The 23,583-nt window shown below is 41.9% G+C and overlaps 1 protein-coding gene across 1 annotated transcript; it reads left to right on the forward strand.

The window, feature by feature from the left end:
- On the forward strand, positions 1 to 23,330 carry ISX (intestine specific homeobox). The gene is made up of 5 exons (XM_030960931.1): positions 1 to 172; positions 7,714 to 7,953; positions 18,317 to 18,468; positions 22,295 to 22,411; positions 23,094 to 23,330. The coding sequence occupies exons 1-5, from the start codon at positions 1 to 3 to the stop codon at positions 23,328 to 23,330; spliced, it is 918 nt and encodes a 305-aa protein (XP_030816791.1).
- The last annotated feature ends 253 nt before the right edge of the window (positions 23,331 to 23,583 follow it).

Consider the following 23,583-nt stretch of genomic DNA (forward strand, 5'->3'; position numbering starts at 1 on the left):
ATGACGGACCCCCGCCAGTGTGCTGGACAGAGGAAGCCCAGCCTGTCCTTTTCCATTGAGGAAATCCTAAAGAAACCTTCTGCCAGCACTGTCCCGAGCAGTGAAACCAGGAACAGAAGCAGCTACGCTGAGAGACCTCCGTCCCTAAAAGCAGGGTCGCCGCCGGCCTTCGGTAAGTACCAGTCATAAAACTGAATGAAAATGCTCCCTGCTTTTTAATCCCGAAGGCTGTCAGGTTCAGTCATCTAGAATTTTAATTCTTTAACTTTTATAGGAATTTAGGATTTCACTTATCAGGTACAAATCGTTCATTATATATGCAGAAATAATATTTTAAAAATAATTTGCTTTCAACCTCGCAGTAGATTGGACTCTGGGGTTTGGTACATTGTAAAGCCTTAATGTCATTGGAGAGGTGAGTATGCAACCTGAAAAATTATTTCAGGTAACTCTCTTCAGTGAGGAGTGCTTACTGTAAAAAATACAGCATCTTTCCTTTTAAAAAACATACTCTTGTTATCTAGTAGGGGAGGAAAAGACAAATAAATGTGTGCTGTAAGGACGGGTATTCAGACTCAGGAAGTGAGCCTAAGACTGCTGCAACTTAACAAAATTTTTTGAGTTTCACTTATTCCAGGAGTTGACTATTGTCTGGAATTACAGCCAAATCTTATATCAGCATCCTTTTCTGATAAATTTGAACACTCACCCTCAAGCAGAAGAAATTATTTGTAAGGGTAATGGTAGCTACCGGAGTGGTAGAACCCAGTTGCTGGAATAAGAAAAGAGAAAGCATATATGTTCAATAATTTCTTTTTTTCATCATGGACACTAGCTTCTTTCATGAACTAAATAAAAGCAGCTAGTAGAAGAGTTGCATGACTCTGATCTTAGCAAACCAGCAAGTGCATTAGACTTTTTGACTTCAGTTTTCACAGTTTAGTTACTCTAGCCTTGAGTGAACTTTTACCCCCACAGAAATTGTCTCCTTTGTTGGTTAAACAAAGAACAACGTCCTTTTTCTGGATTAAGTATTTTTTAATCTTTTTCAATCTGCATTTTCCATAAAAAGTAGATACAAGCAGATCCACTTAAACAAAAAATGACCTGTACTTTTGGCACAAAATTTTCACTCACCTGTCACTCAACTTCTTTGAATAAAGCTTAATGCTACACTTTATTTTTCATAATCTAGAGAGATACTTTCATGGATCAGGACCCCATCTCCCAGGACACTGGATGAGCCACCCTTAGGAAGGGAAAGAGTCTTTTTCCAAAAGCCCGTCAGTCCAAGAAACCATTGCCTATTCACATAGAAAGCCAACAAGACCTAAGGGTGAGGGGAACTACTCACTACTGTAACAGGAGTTACTGGGGTTGGACTCAAACACCCTAACACTGACTCTTAGTCATGCTTTGCACAAGATTTGGACTTCTTTTTGTTCATCTGTGGCACGGGATAACTCATTTCCTCACTGTGTGGCTCACCTCACAGCACTGGGGCTGAACTTACCACTGCTGCCTTTGTGCCAGTAACTATAGCTTTCCATGGAAACTTGTGTTTGGGAAAGAGAGATAGCATTTTGCTGCTTTTTCCCAGAACCATAGGATAACTGGGGTTTGGAGTGACCTCTCCAGGCCATTTGCTCAAAGAAAAAGCTGTTCCAAAGATAAAATAAGATTGCTGAAGGCTTTGGCAAGTGTTGCTTGCCTGTTTTGCCACTGGTACTATTGGAGGACTGGAGCATTTGGAGGTTTCCTTAAGCTGCTTTTGTCAACTGGAACTGAACAACCAGTCCAGAAAGAAGCAAGAACTTGGTGGTTTGTAGACGTGGACAAGGACGTGGCTGAGGCTCCTGCTGGTGCAGTAGGGCCCGTGTGCCAAGGGTTGTGAAGGGGAAGAAATGCTGCTGTGAGCTCTGGCAGTGTGACTTTGTGAGCTGGAAGTCCTTTCCTGAGGGTCCATGGCAGTCACTTTGTGCCACTGGATCCAAAGTGAGACAAATAGCACCACTGAAAATTCAGTCAGTGCTTGTTCACAGCATGGGCCACAGAACTGCACCTCAACAACATGAGAGTGTTCTTTGGGAACACAGACAGGACCTTCTTGTATTAAGCCTTTTTCACAATCAATATGTTGAAGCCCAGTTTCACTGTGTGTCTCAGCTAAGTGAGTCTTGGCCACTGCAGGCACAAGGGTCTGACAGGTCTGCATGCAGGACGTGGTGGGTTCCTGCAGTACTGCCCTGCCAGTGCAGCCTCAGCCCATGTAGCTCCACCTGAGCATACAGTCGGTTTTCCATCTTGAAAGCAAAGCAGGCAGAACCATCAGGCCTTGCCTTTGGGTTTTCTTCAGCACCTTCACACCAGAGAGAGACTGTAGCTGCAGCAAGAGAATATAGTGACTCTTCTCTCCCCTGCTAGAAAGCAAGACTGGATTCATAAACTTAAGGGAAGGTAGAATATTAACTAATGAAAACAGGATATATATGTGAAGATTCATTTAGTTGTTGCTGGAAGTGGGAGAACAGGAAAGCTGTAGAAATCTTCCAAAATGTTGTTGTACTTGTATTTTGTTTTTGCAATTGATCAAAGAATTAAAAAAAATGAAAACAAAACCTTTTCACTATTTGTTTCCTACCTAAGAATGTGGTACCTAAATTTATTACCCTTTGCTTTCCGAGCAGAACTGAGATTTATTCAGATAAGTTATATTTATTTCAGAAGTGCAATACCCTGTGCTGTACGTTTTGGGATAATTGTTGTATTCCATCTAAGTCGTTCAGCTTCATGCCATATAACACTGTAATTAAAAAAATTGTGTAAATAATCAGCCACATCTAGTATGGCTCAGTGCTGGCCAAGGTCAGGGAACTGAAATGAGCTAGGGAACTTGCTGGAAATTCCAGGATGGGACACAAATCCAGCTGCTTTCTCATAAGAGTTCAGCAGCAGCAAAGAAGGAAGTACTACAGGTCAGGGGTTAGTTATATCTTACTAAGGATTTTAAGGACATTCCCCACAATCCTTTATGGTATTTATCTGACCAGAGCTATGATTCATTTGAGAGACAGGAAGACCCATATGGCACCATATGGGCTACTGTGAGGTAAATACTGAGGGCAGAAATTACCATCTGATGTAGACGGTCTCAGTACCAAGATCACACTTGTGCTGGAGTCTAAATCTAGTTATCAGCTGAAGAGATGGGTAGGACCAGGGGAGCAGAAGATGGAGAATGTCAGAAATGGTTGGACTTGGTGGTCTAATGTTTGGAATCAATGGTTTTAAAGGTCTTTTCCAACCTATGATTCTAAATGAGGGGTGCAAACTAAGATTCCGGAGAAAATCCATGGGTGCTGGATCAGATGACTTCTAGAAATTGCTTCTAACAAATTATTCTGAGTCTCTGACAAAAAGGATGTTGTGATGTACAGTGCAAGCCTCTCACAGAATAGTGGGGCTTGATCATGTATGGGAAGATCTCTGGGCCTGACTCCTGAGTTCATATGTTTTGGTGAGTGTAATTCCAGTGGGACTTGGAATAAGGAGTGTGCAGTGTTCTCTGAAACATTTGGCTTTCCAGTTGCAGTGTTAGTCATAGGGGAGTTCACTGCACAAACACAACAGCTAGAGGACCTGGAGCTGCAGTTATTGAAGCTGTTGAAATAATTGAAATACTCTTATCAAATTAAAAAAAATAATGGACAAGAAGCCATTTTAGTATGCAGTCTGTTCTTTTCCTCTCAACCTTTTGTCACAATGCTTAGAAAGGGTAACCATGGCCTTTGCAAGGAACACAATTAAACACCCAGTGAGTGCTGATCTCCTCCCTTGTGCCAACTCTTTCATTTAAAACACAGAAGAATATCAGACCTATTTCAGGAAAAAAAATATTGTTCTCAAATTCCTGGGAACCTGATTTTAATGTACTTGAAATTACATCTGAATTGATTGTTCATTACTCCCCTGTTTTCTGCCAGTGAGGTTTCACCAACAGGAGATCCTTTATCAAGTCAGGGAAAGCTTGGGATGAGAATGTTACGCCTGGGAAATTAATAGTGAAAGCAATAACAGATATGGTAATTTCATCATTCTGCCTGTGTTATGCTCCATCATGTTAAGGATATGCAAATTAATAGGAATACAACCACCACTTCACACACAAATGTCAATATGGTGATTGTTCACCTTTAGCAATACTCCACCCATCTTTATCACTAAAGAGGAAACAAACTGAAGGAATCTGACTGAACGGATACCATCTGGCCAATAAGACCAATTCACCCCACCTATTGCAAGGAAAACCAATAAACCTGGAAAGCAAAAAAAATAGGAAAGAAAGAAAAATATGTAGAAGAAATAGAAAAAAACCCACAATACAGATATGCTTCCATTTCTCAGTGATAGACTCTTCCCTGTTCATGGCCTTAGTAAGACCCTAAAATCACAAACCTTATGCCTCCTCAGGTCTGTCTCCAGTGATTACACAGCAAGGCTTAAATGGAACTTAGGTCATCTGAAATAACCTCTGCTGTCAAAGTGAAACCCTACTACCTTGCCTGAAATTGTCCATCCTTTCCTATGCAACGGAAAGTCAAGGAAAAAGACAATTTTGAGCAACAAGTCAAAGTAATTTCTGTGCATGACAGTAGCAAGTATCTCATGTTGTGTTGGGCTGAAATATCATTGCCTTCTCTGGAAAAAAAAAAAAAAAAAAAAAACTACATTCTCTGGAGGAAGTTTTGCCCCATGTCAGTTTATAGTTGTTTTTCAGAGCTCCCTGCTGGAGTCACATGAATGTGTACCAAAAAAATTCAAGCTGACTTAAAGAGCAACAACTTCGGGCAGGCTTTTTACTTGGTCAGAACAACAAACACCAGAGAAGGTTGTAATGCAAACAGGATTGGGGCTCCTAACTCTCAGCTATGTGCTGTCAACTCAGTATTATTAAACTCTGCCTTCAATCTTATCCTCCAGAAAACTCCTTGATTAATTCAGAGGCTCATACTTTGAGGTTCATACTTCTTTGATCTCAAACAACAGATCCTCCCACTCCTTTTCACCTGTTCACAGAGATATTGGCATTTTCCAATCTGCCTAGGACTGTCTTCCCTTTCCTCCCTGTTCTTTCTACTTCAGTTGGTAATTGCTCTGTCCATGCTCATACATAATTTGTGCTCATCACTGGGGTGTGTGAGCATCTCAGGAAAAATAATGGGGAGGAAAGTTGTATATAAAGAATTAAAGACATGTGAAAAGTCTTCTATAATTTAGGAAATGCTAATGTCATTCTGAGAAAGCTTTAATCACTCCCCATAAGAGCACCTTGCTTAGGTACCCTCACATTTTTCATTACTGTAGGATATAAGCATCATCACTTTTGTAACATATGAATTTTCACAGCATCACATCTAGCAAAGGAGTGCAACTAGTCCTTAATTTAGGGATGAGAGACTAAGATGGAAATCCTGGGCTAGGAACATATGCCAGTACTGATATCCTCTGATCATCTGTTATTTAACCCCTGTCTCTTGCTAGGGACTATTCCCAGCTCTATCCTTCTCCTTTATCCCACAAATATTATTCAAAACTTCACCTGTTTTCTCACCAGAAAACTTTAGTTGATACTAAAGGAATGAGTTCCATTTTGCACAGTGTGCCTCAAACACAGAGGTGGGCCAGGTTTTTAAGATCCGCATGATTGTACACATGTAATTTTGTTTGTAAGGTTACTCAGATTGGTGATATTTTAAATAGATAACATTTGAACAATTATTCTTTATTGAAATTAGGCTTTGGCTAATTTTTGGAGCTCTTATAACTTTGTTTTCTTCATGTAAGTGTCAACCCTCTACAAAACTACTGTGTGAGCTCTTAGTGGGGGCAGAATCAAACTTACGTACTTTGTCTCCAGATATTATAATTATCATTACTCCAAAGCTGCTTTCAAATAGAACTTGTTTGTTTGAGTAAATAAATCTCTAACAAGTCTAAAAAGTTAGATATTTTGCCAATGCCAGACATATATATATATATATATATATATATATAAAATGTGTATTTAAAAGTGGAGTCTCTTCAAGTACAGCCTGTAGTGGTTCACACCTGCTGCCATTTAGATATGAGAAGGGAGAGGGGACCACCCACAGGTGCAGCAAACTTCAGAGCCCAGATGTGTGAGACTGCTCAGGAGTGCAGTCTATTATTGCATTAGGATTTTAACATTCTTTGGCAATAATAGCAGACAAACCTGTACTGTTATATTTGCTCCCAGGCCATTCAAACCATGAAACCTAAATTCCCCAATGGGTACGTTATGTTTATGTGTTGCCTTTTACTCTGGCTTTCCAAGCAAAGAATCCAGGTGGGGAGGAGAACTAGAGCAAATTCTGGGTTTGCCATTAAAGCAGCACAGACACAGATGTCTTGGCTCTGAAGAGACAACTGAGCCATGATTGCAGCTACCAAAGGTATCACATCAAACATTCAGCACCAGGGTTTCTGGCAAGGCTATAATACAGAAAAGGGAGGTGGAGGGTTGGGTATTTGGTGTAACTCTCTTGGGATGCTAGCAGCCACAGACAGCCCACTGCCATAAACCTCGAGGCTTCCCAGCATGTTACGTGTCAGTGCATGGCTTTGCAAGGTCTGCTTACATTCATAAGGAGGAGTAAGAACTCATACTACATTCCTGAGGGCACAGAAGTCATCTGGAAGATCTTTGTGGTGCCCCTACTGCACAATTGAGGTAATGGTGTTAGTAATAATGCAACACCATGGCTGAAGAAAGATTGTGGCTTCTGGGGCAAATTCCCTCAGTGCTTGGGGTCAGGTGTCCCAGCACATGACATCACTGGTTGCTGCTGAGGTTACTGCAGAGTTTGTTTATAATGTCCATGCTTAAATCTAAGTTGATGTTACAGCTGCACTTCGTGAAAATAGGCCAACACATGCTTCTCGTGTTTGTCCTGTCAACAAGAGCGTGCAGGGGATTTCACAAAGATGAGTTGGCTGTCAGTACCTTTCTAGATATCACCAGCATCACTTGTCACAAAGGCAGAGGGGAAATGTTGACAGCCTGGGCAAAGGCTGCCTTTAGAATTCTCCAATGCCTAAATCAGAGGAGCAGGCAGCCCAGATGGAGAAACAAGGACAGAGGGACCTGAACTGGGGAGGACACTGACTTTAAGTCTATTCATTGGCCCATTTTCCTGTAGGGTAGATGTACCTAGAGGGACATTTAAGAAAGTACAAGACTTTTAAAAGCATTTGGCATCCTGCAAATTCCATGGCAGTCTTGTTGACAGATTTTCAGAGCAGCTCAATATCCACTTTGCTTCCAAGTTCTTCCAAAAAGGCAGCCACTAATTAGGATACTGACAGGGAAGCTGGGATTTCTCAATCTTTTGGTTATGTCTCCTTGTTTTTTACAGTCCTTTTTAAAAAATCTCTTTATAAGGACCATTGAAAGTTTTAAGGTGGAAGGAAGCAGAAAATAGGCAAGATTTGGGGGTCAAATTCACTGAGGTCCTCTGTCTGTAAAATGGGGTAATCTTGGCATTGAAGTACAGCACAGAAGGATTAGGGCCATTTTAAATATGACCAGGTTTGAATGGTACAATATCCAGACCACTTTTTTTACATAAACTGGAAGGTGTGCTGAATGGTGGCTGCTTTATTCAAAGCTGTCTTGTTCTGTGCCCTTCACAGATTCCAGCAGCCAGAGTCAGTCTGACTGTGACTTACCTTCAGCCAAAATGCTTCTTCCCACCACGTGTGCTACACCCATGGCCAAAGCAAGGAGAGTGCAGGTAACTCACTGCAAGAGAAGACCTACTGCCAAGCCAGTGTCCTTCCTGGGTGAGGACACGGGATGTGAACGTCTGGAAGGCAAAAGGAAACATGAGGAAGATCAGCTATGTGGTTTCCCAGTGGACCATCCTCTTCATGGTGAGTGCCTCTGTATCCAAACTTTCCCCTTCAAGGCCCCAAAACACAGCTGTTAATCTTACAGTTATGCGCACAGTGATACCAAGCAACAGACAGCACGAGTGTTTCCACTGGCTGAGTCGCAGTAGTTGGTCATGGCTCTTGGATGAGTCACAGAGACAGTTCTTCATTCTTGCCATCAAAAGCCACTATTTGAGTCAAAGTTCCAGCTCAGTCCTACCAACTCTACCAATGTTAGTGGTAGGGTCTGTTTTGGGTGTTTGTTGCCCTCCTGCTTGGGGTGTGAGGAGTTGCCATGTTCTGAGCCTCACTGCCAGGGTTGTGCAACACCCATTTGCTGGAAAATGTGCATTGCACAACATGGGGAGAGAGGCTGGTGAATAAGCTGAGTCAGCTCACTGTGTTCTGTACACCTTGGACCCACTGTAGAGGTGATGAAGAGGCCATCAGCATGCGCACAGGCAAACTGGTGACAGGCAATAGATCTGGCAGGGTGGGTCAGGCACAATTTTCAATGCTGGCCATGTTGGTGAATCTGCTAATTTAATTAGTTGCGAGCATTGGTAAATAGTGGTCTATCTCCTAGCCAAAGCAGTGGACAATACAAATATCCTTTTCCAATATGTTTCACAGAGACTTTAGGCTATGCAGGATATGTGGTACCTGAACATGACAAGTTCCTAAGAGACAGACGGCAATTAATTAGCAGCATGTGACAGAAATTTCTCTAAGTTCTTTGTGTTTGAGGAAAAGTAAATACAGACATTCATACTATACTCCAGAAAACAGGTTTGCAGCAGCAGAAAGGTGTTTTTGTATAGTCTGTTGTTACTTACTCCAGGGAAAAGAAGGCATTTCATTTAAGTCCATTGAAGATGGCAGATGTGGGGTTACTCAGCTGGCTTTCCTGAGATTCACACATCATCCTTGCTCCATACTCTGCAAGCTGGCAGGAGAAGCAACACTTTCTGTGAAATACATTTGAAAGAAAATCCTTGTTTCTGCCACTGCTGTCATGGTATACATGAGTCTTGTGACAAGCTGCTGTCACCTCCTCCTCCTGCACGAGGCAGCCATCAGTCTTGATGCAGGGAGAAGCTTTGTAAGATAACTGGAAATTTTAGCTTTCCTCTGCCCTGTAAGCTGCACACAGCTTGTGACAGCAGGGCTAAATCATGTGGCCTCCTCATAGGAGAGCCAGGGCTGTATGCATCTGGCTCTCAGAGTTGCCTCTGAATATAAAAACAGAATATTTTCACATATTCTCTATATGAGGCAGTCTCCAGCCAGGAGGATCACACCATAGCTGGGAGGTGGCCATCCTGGCTTGGCACTTAGCCTCATTGACCAGCACCATGGTGCGTACCAGCCTCATCAGTAAAGCAGGGGAGGAAGCATGCAATTATCTGCACAAAACAGAGCCAACATAAGAAGCCCCCTTCAATGGCTGCATGTGTTTTAAAGGCATTTTAAACAAAATCCCTCTGTTCCCTGGTCACAGTGAGGTTTTGAAGCCAAGCAGAGGTTTAATGATCTGCCATTTCCTAGGCTACTGGTTCCTGCAGTTGTTGAGCCTTTGATAGAAGCTGGCTGGAGAAGGAGGGAGAATCCTAAAGCACGGGATTGACATTTTCCCTGTAGTGTGCAGACAATGATGTTTCGGATCCTGTTCATACACTATGTCCTTCCTAGTAGAGAGCTAGACGCCTGGGTTTAAAACACTTTCCTGTATCTCAAGTTTCAGCCTCCTTCTTCCACTTTACATTACAGAGGAAGACCTGGCGGTTCTTTTGGTTCTTTTTCTCCTGCCTCTAGCTGTGGCAGGTATCACCTTTCTCAGACAAGGTCAGCAACAGCACCTGCAGGAAGGGTAGACTGCATCATCCCTGGAAGCAGTCTGTAGTCCAGCTGATAGCAAATTAACTTCTGTTTATGCACCTGTCAGCTGTGGGGGGCTTCAGACATGCTTTTGGCATGGCAGCTACAGGTCAGTTATGGGTCCTCTGACAAGGCACCTTGGCAGTCCCAAAGTATCCATGGAGGTGTCCCCAGGACCTCCCCCACACCCACACCAGCAATTGCTGTAAGCACTCAGAGGAACATCACCAACCTCAGCAGCAGGAGGCCTTTCTGATGTGAAAAGACATCAGAAGCCCTTAGTGGGACATTCCCTCCCCTCTCTCTCTTAGCACACATCTATTGATGGTTTGTGAGGAAGGGCCCTGCGCTCTATCTAGACACACACATCTGTTTAGTTGTCAGGGAATAGAAGAAATGAGGTGTGCTATACAATCACCTTGGAGGCAGGAGAGCTGGTCTTTGGTGCTATTTTGTGTGGGAAGAGAAAGGTGAGGAGACTTCAACAACAGCCTCCTTCATGGGCATGTGGTCTGAGATAACAAGAGCATCCCGACTGTGACCCTGAGTATGGGATTTGGAGCATATTTCCAGGAAACTCTGTAACAATTCCCTAAAATTTTTCTTTTTCCCACAAAATGCCTTCTGCCACTAAGCAGTTTAGAAATGCAGTGTCATTTAAGCTAAATACATTTATGTCCTTATCACAAACCACTTGCAGGAAGCAATGCCTCTTGTACTTTGAACTTAGAGTCTGCACTGTAAGCAAAAAAAGAAGATGCCTCATATGCTGACACTGGCATTTAGTTTTGCTAAACCCTATTTGAATTTGGGTGCCTTCATTCAGAATGCTGTATGCCTTCACCTGTGGCCTTCCGCATGGAAAGCTCAGCAGAGCCTTTTCAGAAAACCTGGATTCTTGGAAAGCAGCATTGATAAAGCCCATTTTAGAAGGAGAAACAGCTTTGATAAAATCTGTTTTAGAAGGAGATCATTTGAAAGAAGGCCTTACTTTGAAGCTGCAGGTACAGACTCTGTTTGGGCCAGCTTCTGTGAGATGAGTCATCGCAGCCCCTTTGCCATATGCAACCACCATTGCTGCCAAGGTATTCAAAGTGTCAGAGCAAGCAGGGCAGACTCTTGTGGGTGTTGGTCACCCTCTCAGCACCTGTCAATGTAAACACCCAAATCCTGAGCTCCCACTTTCCTTTACTTCTCTCTGCTCTGACCTCCCTGGGACTCAGCTTGCCAGTTCAGAAGAGTGGAGCACTAGAGCCTGAGATGATAACACACCCCCATGCCTGCCTGACCTGCCTGCAGCAGCTCCTGGTGGAGATTGCCAAGTACAAGATCCCAGCCTAGTTTGGATCCTCCTGGGCAATCATTTTCCAATGAGTCTTTTACACATGCTGGGTCTGATTGTATACATTGGGCAGGTGTGCACTGTAATTACATCCAAAGGCAGTGTGTTAGTGTGCCCTGCATTGCACACACATAATGGTTCCAGTCTTCTGCTCAAGCAAAGGAGCAGCTGCTGCCTGGGAGAAGCCAGGTAGCAGCATCACCTTCAGACACAGGTGGATGTCTGGTCCTGCGGGATTTCTTCTCTGGGCAGTAATTCAAGGACTGCATAGATCATGCTTCAATAAACAGAGCTGGCTCCTAATTCCACCAGAAACTGAGGGCTTCAAGCTGTGAACCACATGAGGTTCAGAGGTTCATATTATTTCCTGCAGTTCATGTCTTCATTATTTGCTGTAGAGGAGGCTGCCCTAATGAGTCAGCATCACCCAAATATTTCCATAGCAAAAATCTTCTGCATATTGCTGACTGTGAGCTCAGGGATCTTTTTATTAATCTAATTGTTTTATTGTTATGATAGCACCTGTGATCCCAAAGCATGTTGATGAATTCTGGTGGTAATTTTCATAAAGACAACAGAAAGTATAGAGATAACTTCAGTTCTGGAGGAAGTCTAGTATAAGTCATGTTCCCTCTGTACTGATGCCAGTTGCAGACATCCTTAGCACAATGTTTATGTTTTCTCTGAAGTCATAAATTCACTTGTACTGTTCATTTGTGGACAATATGGTCAAATCCCTGTACCTCTGTGAAACAGCATGGTTTATCTCTCATGGAACAGTCTTTTCCCTAATATGCTGACTTACCTTAATGCATTTCTGAAACACCCAAGAGGCAATGAAGCACTGTGCAATCGCAATCCCAGATAAATATCAGCTGCCCAGACTACGCCAATGGGACTGTGAGAAAGGGCACAAGCATCTCATTGTCCTGCAGAACAAAAGGAAACAATTTTAAATGAAAAGAAAAAGCAGGAGGAAAAAAAAGAAATGCCCATATATATAATTTGGCTGCCATTAGCTGTCTTACCAGCCTTTTGTTTATCTGTGTGAATAGTCCCTGCAGCCCTGTGTCTCCAAAGTGCATTGTTCCTCTAGATACACTTGGAAATGCCCCAGACCATTGACCTTGTTTTGGTGGGTTTACTTGAGGTATTGTTGCAGGCTGATTCTTTGTTTCCTCCCTCTTTGAAGACTGACTGTTTATAATGACACCCTGGATATTAAATGAAAACCTGAATCCTTTACTCTCACCCTTCAAACTCCGTTCACATAGAAGTCTCACTGATGCAAGTAAGCACTGAATAAAGCAAAGCTGTCAGCAGCTGGGGACTATCATAAAGTCCTTTTGTGTTGTTTCTTCATGGGTTTTGGGTTTGGATTTTTATTTATTTAAAGCAAATGTTAACATTCGATGCTTTCCTCAAGCAGTCCCTTCTTCCCAGGGAATTTTGGATCCAAAGGGTACATTACACAGGACTCAGAGGTTAATTTGTTCCTTCTAGTAGAATCTGTATGGTGTGACCACTTGCAAAGCTGATGGCACATCGTGATTAGTTTATTGCAAAGGTCTTAATGAGTATTTATTGGCTTCTCCAAAATTGTCCTAGAACTTTTTATTAAAGCCCTTTTTGTTTATTACTGCTCTTTGAGATTGAGGGCAGGTCTTTTACCTACTGTTTTAGCAAGCCCTTTATGCTTAAAGGAGAAACAGCAGAGGCAGGGATGTAAATAAACATTCCTGATTGGTGTCTAGATGTTTGCAGGTACAAATAATCACAAAGAGCAGTAATAAAGAAAAAAGCAGGCTGTCTGTGCAACCTGCAATAAACTCAGCTTTCTCCCTCTTGCAAATGGTTGGTTTCTCACAAGGATTTTGGACCAGAGAGTGGTGGGAAACTTGTTTTCTTTGGTGAGAACCATTGTTGGTTTAAGCTGGCCACTGCTTTTAAGGTAAGGTTTGACTATGGTAAACATTCACTGAAATGAATGTGCCAAGTGTCAAGCTTGAGATTTAGCTGCATGGGGAACCTACACAAATCCACACGGGCCTGAAGGAGGTCATGAACGTGCAGGCCCTTTGGCCTAGGTACAGATCTGATGGTTTGCTTCATCCTTCAGATATTGTGCTGACCACTGGCTGTGCCAGAGCTATGCACACCATCATTTCAGGCAGCAGCATTTGTAAACACTGTCGTCACTTTTCTGGCAGACAGGAAAGGTTAAATTCACCAGGGGCTCAAGGTTGATGGTGAGCACGATCCTCCACAACAAACTGTCCGCATGAATGGTTTCATACATACTGTCTACTCCTTGCCAACTCCTCTGACAAGCAGACTTAAGAAACTCCCCTGACCACCACTGTACAGCCTGCTTAAATGGGTTTCTAGCCTGGTATTTTTGGCTCACACCCCTTGAAGTCTGCACACCTCTGTATTTCAGTCTTGATGTCAGGCGACTGGGCGCTGTACTCTGGAGGGTAGAAGCAACTCTATATGAAGGAGTTTTGGACTGAAGGGAGGAGGTCAAGACTTTAAAAGTTCAAGTTGTTCTTCTCTGAATTAACTTTGGCAATGCCTGAACAGGCAGCAGCTGGATGCTAAATGCTGTGTTTCACTAGCAGGAGGCTCTGTCTGTAGCACATTGTACCCATCCAGTTAGGATCAGTCTCACTGGCTTTGCCAGTCCTTCTTAGGCTGAAAAACCACTTTAATAAAGATTAGCCACACTGCAATACTCATGCCTAAATATCGCAGCACAAGCTCTTTTGAAAACCATGAGCCACCTCTTTAACCAGGAGAGGGACTGCCATGGGCACATCCCTTTATACAGACAAGCAGGTTTTGCCCTGATGCCGTCAGCACTCTGTAATAACTGGAGGTTTTTGCTATGGGGCTGTCTGCAGTGAGCAGAATCTCACCACACGAAAACAACATTCAGAAAAACCACAAGAAGGAACTGGCTGGGGGAGCCACATATCTGAATTACAAAGAAGAGAGAGAGAGAGGTAGGAGCTTCTCTGAAAAAGGCAAAAAAGGATGAAACAGAACTTAACCAGATATAATGAGGCTCTTTTTCAACACACCTGAGTTTCTTTCTCAGAAAAAATGATACAGTCAACTTTTTCCACATTGAAAAATATATTTCTGAGGATATATAGCTAAAGGCACTTGCTTGCTTATGTAACTGCTTTCTCCTTGTCAAAGATGCAGAATCTTTGGATCTGTCTGTGGCATACTGTGAGGCTGTCTGTCCAGAAATGACAAAGAAGATTGCAGTGAGATAAACTGATCCTACCAGTTTACTCTCCCTGGATTACCTACTTCAAGGCAAATATGTGCTAGTGCTAGTACTGATTTCCAGCCCTTCTCCTGCATTTTTAATTCCTTGTCCCTCCAGTGTATGGCCAAAGTAGGCTTGATACAGTCCTAACTGCTACTGGGGTAAGTGCAAATGGGGGGTGCAGTTGCAGAGATCTCCCCAAGGCAGCGTTTTTCTAGCTGGTTCAGATATGCAGCTAAGAAACAGCAGTGCAAGATGTACCACAGGCTATTTGCCTACTACAGAATGTAGTCCAGAAGAAATTTGCCCCAAGTATAGCATTATTGCAGTTGTGCAGCTTTTACTTTAAAAACTGCAAATGTTAACAAACTTTTATAAGTAGTTATCAGTATTGATTTGCTCATACCTCAGATTTCTTGAAACTGTGTTATACTGGACAGTGGAAATAACCTGCAATATGCTAAGCTAAAACTGTGTGTATAAGCAATTGCAAATCAGATGCTTCAAGTTGTGCTTAGTTTAAGGCCTTAATGCCCTAAGCTCCCTTAATTTTTAGGGAAGGAATGATGGGGGGGCTTTATTTCATATGGTTATTTGGAGGTCAGAGATTACATAAAATAGGTTGTGAGAGGCCTCTGGAGACTATCTTGTCCAACCCCAAATCTAAGCAGGGCCAGCTTAAATCAGGTGGCTTAGGTTTTTGACCAGTCAAGTTCAGAGTATCTGCAAGGACTGAAACTTCACAGCCTCTCCTGGCCCCCACATCAGACTACCCGCATTATGAAAACATTTTTTACCTATTATGTAACCAGAATTTCCCTTGCTGCAACTTGTAGTCATTGATCTCATCCTTCCACTGTGCACCTTCAAGAAGAATCTCTATTTCTACAAAGTTCATATCTTCCAACTTGCTTCAAGCCTGACCTAATAATAAAGCAGATCTGCAAAGGACAAATGAGCCTGATTCCGAATTTAAAGGAGCTATCCTGCTTTATCAGTGTGGAGAATCTGGCCCTTCCAATGTCAACAGTAAGGCAGTGTATAGACAGCTGTATCTCTAAGCATCTGAAAATGCTGACACGTTTAGCTGCCTTGTATTTTCAGGCTTGGTTTCAACAGCCAGCTAACCTGCAAATGACTTTCATGGAGCACAAAAGCACACTTGAATATCCCCAGCTTTTACATAAAAAATAGCTCAGGAAACTCAGACAGAGTCTTATTTCCCCAGAGACTCTAGAGCCACATTTGAAAAGCCAAAGTTACACTTCCAACACTTCCTAGTCTTACATCTTCCACCCACATTCTTTATTAGACTGTAATTCTGAATGCTGTTGTTTGCTATGGGATCTCTAAGCTGAGGTCCCAAGGCAAAGGGAACTATCAAAGCTACAGTCAGAGAAAGTTTCATCTTGCAAGAGAAAATGTTAACATAGAGTCCCAGATTTTTTGCATTTCTTAATAGTTTTTAAAAAATTAAAAATAGAATGACTGATTACTTATTGAAAAATACAGTTTTCTATATTCCCTGCTGACATAAGTCTTGATTAATTCAAAGAAGTATTTTTGTTAGCAATTTAGTTTCATATATAATCAAAATCAAAGTCTGTCCTTCAGTCTCTACTGGTCCATAAATGACCTTATGTAACTGTATTTTGTTCAAGCTGATGAATTTCAGCTTTGCAAAGTCTGGTTTCAGTAGGATTGATACTTCTCAGCACTGTGCAGATCCTCCCCTTACATAAGAGTCTTGTCTATAATACAATTCACCTTTCTAGAAGGAAAAATGTGGAGGATTTAGAGTGGACTGATGAGGAGTTTCTTTTGCTCATCACAAAGTTTTAGGGGTCATTTTCATATCCAAGAAGCTGGTATGAGACACCAGAAACCTACGTGTCTCTCTGAAGCTATGTTCTCTAGTGCTGGACATTTCTCAGGTGCCAGCAGGACAGAATCTAGTAAGCCATATATTAAATGGCAGGTGAAAATCTTCCAAACAAGAAACAGCATTATGAACTGGGAACCCTGTCTTATCTACAGGGGATGTAGTGTCCTTAGATTTCTACTGTCAGCACTGATATTTCCCTTTTCTTGCATATAGCAATAAACCCCCTTTGCAGTAATCTTCTGAGAAGGTTCAAGTAAATGTAATCAGAGCTTCTTGGGAGAAGGAGCCCTTTATACCTTCAGCATAAACACACACAAATATTTCTCATTTCAAATCTCTGCCCCCATAATGCCAGCAAGATTCAGTGGAAATAACATTTTTCTCTTGAGACTGAAGCCAGTGCTGCAGTTTAATGAGTAGTACTTTGATAGGCTGGTGGAAAGTCCAATGATAGGGATTTAACTGTGTTGGACATCAGCTTTATTAGGCTGTTTCTGAGACATGGTAGTCTTGACAGACATGATAAATGACACTCCTCAGTTATTCTTGCATGACTGGTTTCCTTTCAAAGTCCCCAAAAGGTTTAGAAAAGATGAAATATTCACAATGGTATTGTGTCCAGGCTCCTTCCTACCAAGCTGATGAACAGAATATTTTAATCCTTATTTTCTGTGTCAACAGAGCCACAATGAGGTTTTGATTACAGAATGAAAAATGGCATTTTCTGGTTGGCACAGAGCCCGCTTTATATTGGCCTAGGTGTTTAGTTACCTTTTCACTGTGTTAGCCCTCCAAAGGATGCTTATGGCTGAACAAATGGGGGAAAAGGTACCAAGTCTCTTTGAGGGGCTAAGCTAACCTTGTGTGGTTAATTGTTCCCATTAGAAAGAGTATGCCTCTAGTTACACAGTATGAATTGTTAGTTGTCATCAGACCGTGGAAGACCAAAAGCAGCCATACAGAGTAGCAATTTTTTGTAACAACATGGTTTAATTGAGAATTACTTCAGGTCACTGAGTAGCAAGCTCATCACAGTCAGTAAAATAATATTAGAATTTTTCTGCACCCATCAGATGCAGCTTTCTGAGCTCAGTAGAAAAATCCCTGTGGTTCATAATGCTTGGGGTATGGCTTTTTGTGCTGGTCAGTCAGTGTGAGGTGGAAGATACTCCATTTGTGCATCAGAGAAGATTCCAGCTTTGGGATAAGGCTGAACTCCACATTCTGCAGCTTCTTCTTCCTCTTCCTTGCAAGACCTTCAGCATCATTTCAGAGCAACTGAGACTTCATTCTAACTTGTATCAAGTGCTATACAGAGTTCATGATCTAAATAAAAAATCCTGGTGTAGGACGGCCTTTTCAAAACACTATAGGAGTGTTTAGAGAAGCACTTTTTGTGATGACACCACAACAGGTGAAGCAATGGAGCATTGGAATTCACAGCACTTAAACTTCTGCATGGGCTTTAAGGCCTTATTCTTGAGTTCTTTAGGTTAAGCTTGTTCAGAAAGTCCCCACACCACAATGGTACAGTCAGAAAAACACCTTTTCTTTGCAACAGCAGAGTTAAACTGTTGGCTATCCCTGCTGCTGTAGGAATGGTATGGGAAGAGAATAGCAGTCAGTCAGGGGTCAATGGTTGGTCCAACACTGAAGGATTTTGGTGACAAACTCATTGCAGGGCTAGTATGTTAAAATACGTAGGCATTTGTAGCTGTTGACATGCAGTGCATCCATGGAATTAGCAGTACAAATGGACACTTTTGACTCATTCCTTTCATGATAAAGGAGTGCATTCATGTTGTCTGCTAGAGAATATCAGGAGCCAGTCACCTATGATAAGTACACGTCTAGAAGGAGTTGTAAATGCCATCCCAACTGCAGAGCAATTTACAGAAATTGCTGCATCTCTGAATCTTCTTGTGGTCCTGTAGCCTTTTTCTGTAAAAAGTAATACATCTTTCCTTGTTTTTCACAGCTGAGAGGAAAGGGAAACGAAGAATCCGGACAACATTCACAGCTGAGCAGCTCCAGGAACTGGAGAAAATTTTCCAAGTGACTCACTACCCGGATGTCCATATTCGCAATCAACTGGCAGCAAAGATAAACCTCCCAGAAGCCAGAGTTCAGGTACAGTGTGTCTCCAAAAGGCTGTGTTCACTGCAACTCATTCATTATTTGTAGGGCATTCTTAACAGTTTATGCCTGGGTGGCAATGCTAATGAGACAGTGAAATCTCTTTTACCCTACAGACAAGGCCACTGTCACTGATCTCCTTTTACAAATAGGGAAAGAAGTATTTTTCGCCCAGCTGTGACTAACCACATGGAATTAATCAAAGGGTTAACAGGAGTTCTAAGCATACTAAATGCATAGCAAATAAGAGTTACAGGTGGTTATACGTAACCTGTTGGACTCTGTAGCGACAGAGCAGCCATTTATGAAAATATTTATTGATCATTTATCAACCATTTATAGGTTAATATTCATCCAGTACAAACTGTCATCCACAACCATCTTCCACAGGGTCTCAAAACACGTGGAAATAGTTGCCAAAATGGAAGTGCTTCTTAGTGTTCTGTATTTCGATAGGACGGGCTATAAATGCCCTGGCCATAATTTCAGTGCACAGAAACTAATCTGGTTTCCCCCATTTGTAATATAATGTTGCTGACTGAGCTAAAATTGACCCCAAATTCTTACTGCATAGGAAATCAGCTACATTAAAATATACATATCACTGTGTATTGGCATTTGGTGTTGCCTACCAGGCACTGTAGTGATGATTTTTGCATGAGGCAGTTTCTGCACTTGCTGCAATGCTATCTATAGTCATTGGTGTACTTCTTTGCATATATCCCTCTCTAACAATCAAAGTTCAACACACAGCTGTTTATTGACTATGACATGCCTGGGACTATTGACTAGCCATGATAATATTGCTTCATCATTAGGTGACAGGGAGAATTAGACCTGCATTGCCACAATATGCCCATTAGCAATACCAGTACTCCAACAATGCATTTCCAACAGCATAAAAGACAAGCTGAGCTGCCACTCAGTGTTCTCCACAGAACAATAAATCACATGAAAGAATAAGGTATTTTTCTGTTGAGAAAAAATTGTTTATAATCTGTATAGGGAAAAATAAAAATGAGTTATTACAGGAAACATCAACCTGAGATGTATATGAAAGAAGTAAAAAGTCCCTCATGTATGAAGTGCAGATGGCAAATTCCCAATTCAGACAATGTTATACATGACACAGGAAATTCTGTCTTTGACCTCATCCTGGCTAATAAAGGGAAATCAGCCACAGAACTAAAAATTAGGTTCAAGTTACAAGTTATAGTTTCAATTGACTGCATTTGTCACACAAATCAAACAGCACACAGAGAATTTGCATGTGCTCTTCCTACTTTGAAATAGTTTTCACAAAGCTTTGTGTAAGTTAAATCACCTCAGAAATATAACTTAACTATCAAAAAATTAAGTGAACAACCATTTGGTAACCAAATGAAACCCTTCATAACTGTGAAAAATCTTGTGTCCTCCAATCAAGAAAAAAGTAATGATTGCTGTGAAACAGCTTAAATGGATAGATGAAACTGTATAACTGTATGTGTTACACAGAAAAAAGTTAAGAATCATGTATGAGTAAACATGAGAAACAAGAAATTATAAAAATAAATAAGCAAAGCAGAAGGGTGCAGGGCAAAGCTTTGGTCAGAAAAATTAAAGATCAAAAACTCAATAAAATTCGATTAATAAGAAAAAAAGAGCCCAAAGTGATCAATTATATTGATCTGTTACTTTGTAGAAACAGTAGGACTGTCAAGGATAATGCATAAATGGCAAAGATGTTCAGTCATAATTTCTGCTCTATCCTTGGAAATATATCAGGGAGCACTTTCTAAAAGGATAATGTTGAACAGCAGCTGCTACAGACAGTTATTTTTTAATCTACACATCTAAGTAACTTACCTCCAGTGGTTCTGAAAAAGCTACTTGAGATGTAGTTTAGTTCATCAGTGTTGATATTTAATCAGTTCTGGAGCATGAGAGACATTCTATTCCAGGGGCCTTGAAGAAATCTAATGTGTCAGTATTTAAAGGATAAACAGGACAACCAGATAATGACTGGCCTGTCAGACAAACATTGGTTTTTGGCAAAAACTGTGAAAAGAACTGCATATTTTGTTAATGGAGAGTTAAAGAAAAGATAACATATTTAATGCTTATCAGCACTGGTTCATGAAAATAGACACTGCCAAACTCATCTTTCTATGGTGAGATTATTAGTGGCAGTTTTAAACTGAAAGAAGGTAGATTTACTTTGTGTATGAGGAAGAAATTCTTTATGGTGAGATTGGCAAGACACTGGAACAGATTGCCCAGAGAAATTGTGGGTGTCCCATCATTGGAAGTGTTCAAAGTCAGGCTGAATGGGGCTTTGAGCAACCTGATCTAGTGAAATATGCCCCTGCCCACAGCAGAAGTGTTGGAACTAGATTTTCTTTAAAAGATGCATTTCCAACCAAGAGCAGTCTATGGTTCTGTGCATTGGGTTGATAAATGTAGACAGAGCATGAGGAATAGGTTTAAAAGACAATTGAAAGGACTCATACTGGGTATGGAGAAATCATTTTAGATGTAAGGGTGCTGGAGAGCTGGTTGGGAAAAAAAAGAGCAGTTTGGTCTGAGAAGTGTTAAAATCTTTGCCTTTAGTTAAATAAAGTAAGTCCATGAAGTGAGAACTTTATCCCATGTGCAGATTTTAGAAGGAGCGCTTCAGAGACTGAATGTTGGCTGGAGTGCCCCCTTTGCCCTCTGTCACTTTGTGAGTGTTAAATGGTCCTGTTTCACCATATAACTCCTGCATGGTAGAAAGGGAATGGAAAAGTTCATACAGACTAAGCAGTTTCCAGTCACATGCAAACCCAGATAAACAAAACTGTCCTTTCAGTAACCCCAGATACTTCTAGCTATCAGCAATATAGCAGCTAACTATCAGCAATATAGCAAAGGGCTCCTGACATTCCCATTACTTCTTGGGTAAGAGATGCAGAAAAAACTGAGCTGCTCATTATTTGGTTTAAAATTTATATGTATTTACATACAGTAGCACCTGTCTTCAATAACCAACACTTTGTGTTCATGTGAACCACTTGCTTACATTCAAACAGCAAGTCCCTTAGCAAGCTACAAACTACAATTGAAGGGGGCTTCAACTTTTCACAGCAGTGCAGCAAGATGCACAATAAATACATTTATGCCTCTGCCAGAAGGCAGACTGGTCAAATCAGCTGACAGATGAAAGGAACTCCCCAGAGAAAATTAGTTGTCTGCTTTCCAGTGCAAATGAGACGGCTGACAGTATACTCAGATTGCTGAGTGATCCCCTTGGGTCTTTCACTGAGGTCCCTTATGTGAATTTCCAAATGCTACCAGCTGAACATAGGTAGAACCCTGTTACTACATCTCCACTGGTGACACACTTTTATTGCAGCCCAGCAAAACATCTAGGTGGATCTTTTCTCAGTCTATTCACTTGGAAACAGAGTGGAAGAACTCTGTCATGAGATGTCACACCTTCCAGGGAAAACAGAATGCTGGGTGCATTGACCACTGCACAGCTTTGTCCACAAAAGGGTCTGCTCTCCCCAGAGAGCCCTGGAAAACCTGCAATACTGTCTTTCCTTGAACAGGCTGATCCTATTCCTTCTGTGAGCCACAACAGAAAACAAGGTATCATGGTCCAGAGTTCCCATATGCTATGTAAAGTCTGAAAAGGGCTCTGTCAAACCCAGTGGTTTACTTTAGATTCAGCCCCTGGTTCTGCTGAGCTGGAGGTCAATGTTTTCTGATGCTCAGAGTTTAGGGAAAACAGTTTGCTGTGAGTTGTTCTTCCTTCATATTCTGATTTCTGTACCTTTTCTTTCTTGCCTTTATCCAGATCTGGTTCCAGAATCAGCGCGCAAAGTGGAGGAAACATGAAAAGTTCAGCAACTTTGCTGGCCTTCAGTATCTGACAGAAGTTGATTTCATTCCTGCTCCCAAGTCAGATATCACAGTGAGTATTGGACACTTTGTGTCAAAGGCAGTGAGGGAGAGCCAGCTATCCTTCACCAGGTAATCACTTCACCAGTAATGCCATGGGACTATCCCAGAGAAGTAGCACTGGAAAAGACAAAACTGGCAATGTGACGACAAAAAATCCCACCATCAATCCACTGATCAAATAACACATTTCTTCATAGAATTAAACCTGTTTCATAAATATTCTGTGAGGTGTCTCTTGTAGGGTGGTCCTTCCCCATTTTGCTTCTAAATCACTTCCCTGTAAATCATACTTTGATTCAGAATGTCTTTATAATCAGAAATTGCCTGGAGAGGAAGACCTGAGACATTTGCAGACACAAAGCCATGTTCATTTAGAGACAGAATCTCTTTACAGCATCCAGCCTTGGTTAGGCTGACCAGTACCTTGACCTATGCTTTAGCAGTCCAGGACTGTTATTTTTAGGCTGCCAAACAGGCTCTTTCCCTGACAGGAGTTTTTTCATGGCTAGAAAAAAGAGCGTTTTGCTTTGTGTCCTGGGTGACAACACACCACTGGGTTTTAGGAAGTCTGTTTTTCTAAACTTTTCTTCTTAATTACTGATCACCAGGGAAACAAATAAGGTTGATTGTAAATTTCATCTAAGTAGAAGTCCATATTGATTCACCTGAGACTATGCTTTTATTCTTGAAAGGCTCCTAGCTTGATGCCAAGAAAGCTCTCTGCTTCCTATCCTGCCGTGGGATACTACTCACCACTGCAAGGACAACTGACAACTGCCTGGCTGCCCAGCATGCTCTCCTTCGCTCCCCACCATGTGGAGCTGCTGCCCTTCCCAAAGCCATGCTTGCCCTTCAACATCCTGCCCCCTCACAGCTCGCTGCTACCCCACAAGCTGGAAAGGAGCAATATCTGTGCCAGCTCCTCATAGAGCAGGACACGGGGCAGGGGGGACTTTGGGGATGCCTTTCTCCTCGCGTCCTCCGTGGAGTTGTGCGGTTCCTCTCCTCGAACAAACCTGCTGGGGTGATGAGTGGCACAGGTGCCATGTCACCGTGCTGGAGGAGAGGTGCCACAGCCCAATGGATGAGGGCAAGAGGCACCAAGGACCAGAAAGGAGCTCCTCATCTCTCTGAGGAGCAGCATGCTCCGTGGAAACCCAGCCCTTCAACCAAGAGCCTCTC

This window comes from Camarhynchus parvulus, chromosome 1A (assembly GCF_901933205.1).
Source record: "Camarhynchus parvulus chromosome 1A, STF_HiC, whole genome shotgun sequence".
Lineage (NCBI taxonomy): Eukaryota > Metazoa > Chordata > Aves > Passeriformes > Thraupidae > Camarhynchus > Camarhynchus parvulus.